This window comes from Poecilia formosa, unplaced genomic scaffold (genome assembly GCF_000485575.1).
Source record: "Poecilia formosa unplaced genomic scaffold, Poecilia_formosa-5.1.2 Scaffold786, whole genome shotgun sequence".
NCBI classification, from domain to species: Eukaryota; Metazoa; Chordata; class Actinopteri; order Cyprinodontiformes; family Poeciliidae; genus Poecilia; species Poecilia formosa.
In genome coordinates, this window is record NW_006800725.1 from 2,732 (window position 1) to 4,584 (window position 1,853).

A 1,853-nucleotide genomic window follows, 5' to 3' on the forward strand; every position below is an offset into this window, starting at 1 on the left:
AATAAATAAATAAATAAATAAATAAATAAATGAAATATTGCATAGGTGAATATAGTTTAATGCTATTTATTCACCGACTTTTAAGGGTAGACTTTTCCAGTAACGCTCCAGCAGAGGACAGTGCAGACCGTAGCATTTCTATAGAATGATTCAGGACTCCTCCCAGATATAGTGAACGATTCCTCTTTGCTCTTTCACAAAGAGGTATCGAGACAAAGGACGGTCGTCGTCTGTTGCGAACATGGTGACATTTCCATTCGGAACAATTGCTTTCTGATCCCTATCTTGTGCTTTTTTATACCATACTACAGGATGCTGTCTTGATTTGTCCGTACGCTGTGTCATACGTCTAGAATTATGCATCGATTGGATAGACCGAGCTGGATATGGATTTATTTCTTGCTCACGCTGCTGAACTGTTATTCGGACGCTGTATCTGGGCAGCTCACTTACACCGTCGCAGAGGAGTCAAACATCGGGACTGTTTTGGGAAACATAGCCAAAGATCTGAGCATTAATGTCCAAGAGCTGGAAACGCGGATGTTTCAGATTGTTGCTGGATCTAAGAGAAAATACTTCGAGGTAAATGTGAAGACTGGTGCTCTCTATGTAAATGAAAGAATCGACCGAGAGCAGCTCTGTGGTGATGAGTCAAAGTGTTCACTCGGTGTAGAAGCAGTCATAAATAACCCTCTGAAACTGTACCGTGTTGAAGTTGTTGTTTTAGACGTCAATGATAACTCGCCATCATTTCCCAGCATGTTGCAGACGATTAATATTACCGAAAGCACAACAGCAGGAGCTAAATTCCTGCTGAAACGGGCTCACGATTCAGATGTAGGGAAGAACTCTGTTAATGCATACAAGCTCAGTCAAAATGAATATTTTTCTCTGAATACGCATAAGGGACAGACTATGTTTGTCGAACTAGTCCTACAGAAAATGTTAGATAGAGAAAAGCAGTCTGTGATACGACTCACGCTGACTGCCATTGATGGAGGAACACCAGCTAAGTCAGGAAGTATGTCTATTATAGTAAATGTGTTGGATGTTAATGATAATTTTCCAGTTTTCAGTCAAAAACTTTATAAAGCCAGTGTGTATGAGAACGTTAAGATCGGAACACCAATAATTACTCTAAATGCTACGGACTTAGATGCAGGACAGAATGGCCAAATATTGTATTCATTGATTGAAATAGACCAAGGTAAACAAACGAGCTTATTCACTATAAACGAACAAAATGGCACAATAACGAACAGAAACAACATAGACTTTGAAGAGAACAATGCGTTTGAGATTCAAGTGCAAGCCAGTGATCGTGCAAATTCTCCTCTCACTTCAAATGCAAAATTACTGATTGAAATTTTAGACGTGAATGACAACGCGCCTGAAATTACAGTGACATCGCTTATAAATACAGTGAAAGAGGATGCGTCCATTGGCACCGCGATTGCTCTTGTTTCTGTGTATGATAAAGACAGCGGGATGAACGGAATGGTTAACTGTGAAATTTCCAATAATGTTCCTTTCAAATTAGAAGCAAATTATAAGAATTACTATTCCTTAATTGTTGATGGACAGCTTGACAGAGAAACAGCGGCTCACTATAATATTTGCATCAGTGTGAGAGATGAGGGGAATCCATCTCTCTCCAACACCGGCGTCATTCTTGTTCACGTCGCTGATGTTAATGATAACAAACCCAATTTCCCAGAAGACGCTGTAAACGTCTTCATAAAAGAAAACAGTCCAATAGGAGCAGTTATTAAAAGATTGTCAGCAGCGGATGCAGACTCTGATCAAAATGGTCAAATAAGCTACTCACTTTTAATTGACAATAGTAACCCGCT

General features: G+C 39.6%; 1 protein-coding gene across 1 annotated transcript in view; it reads left to right on the plus strand.

Moving 5' to 3' along the window:
- Positions 1-13: 13 nt before the first annotated feature.
- Positions 14-1,853, plus strand: part of LOC103131545 (protocadherin alpha-9-like) — a 3,556-nt gene continuing 1,716 nt past the window's right edge. Inside the window, exon 1 of the mRNA XM_016666725.1 lies at positions 14-1,850. Within this exon, the coding sequence (XP_016522211.1) occupies positions 358-1,850 (1,493 nt within the window). The 5' untranslated portion in view covers positions 14-357. The remainder of the gene's footprint in view (positions 1,851-1,853) is intronic.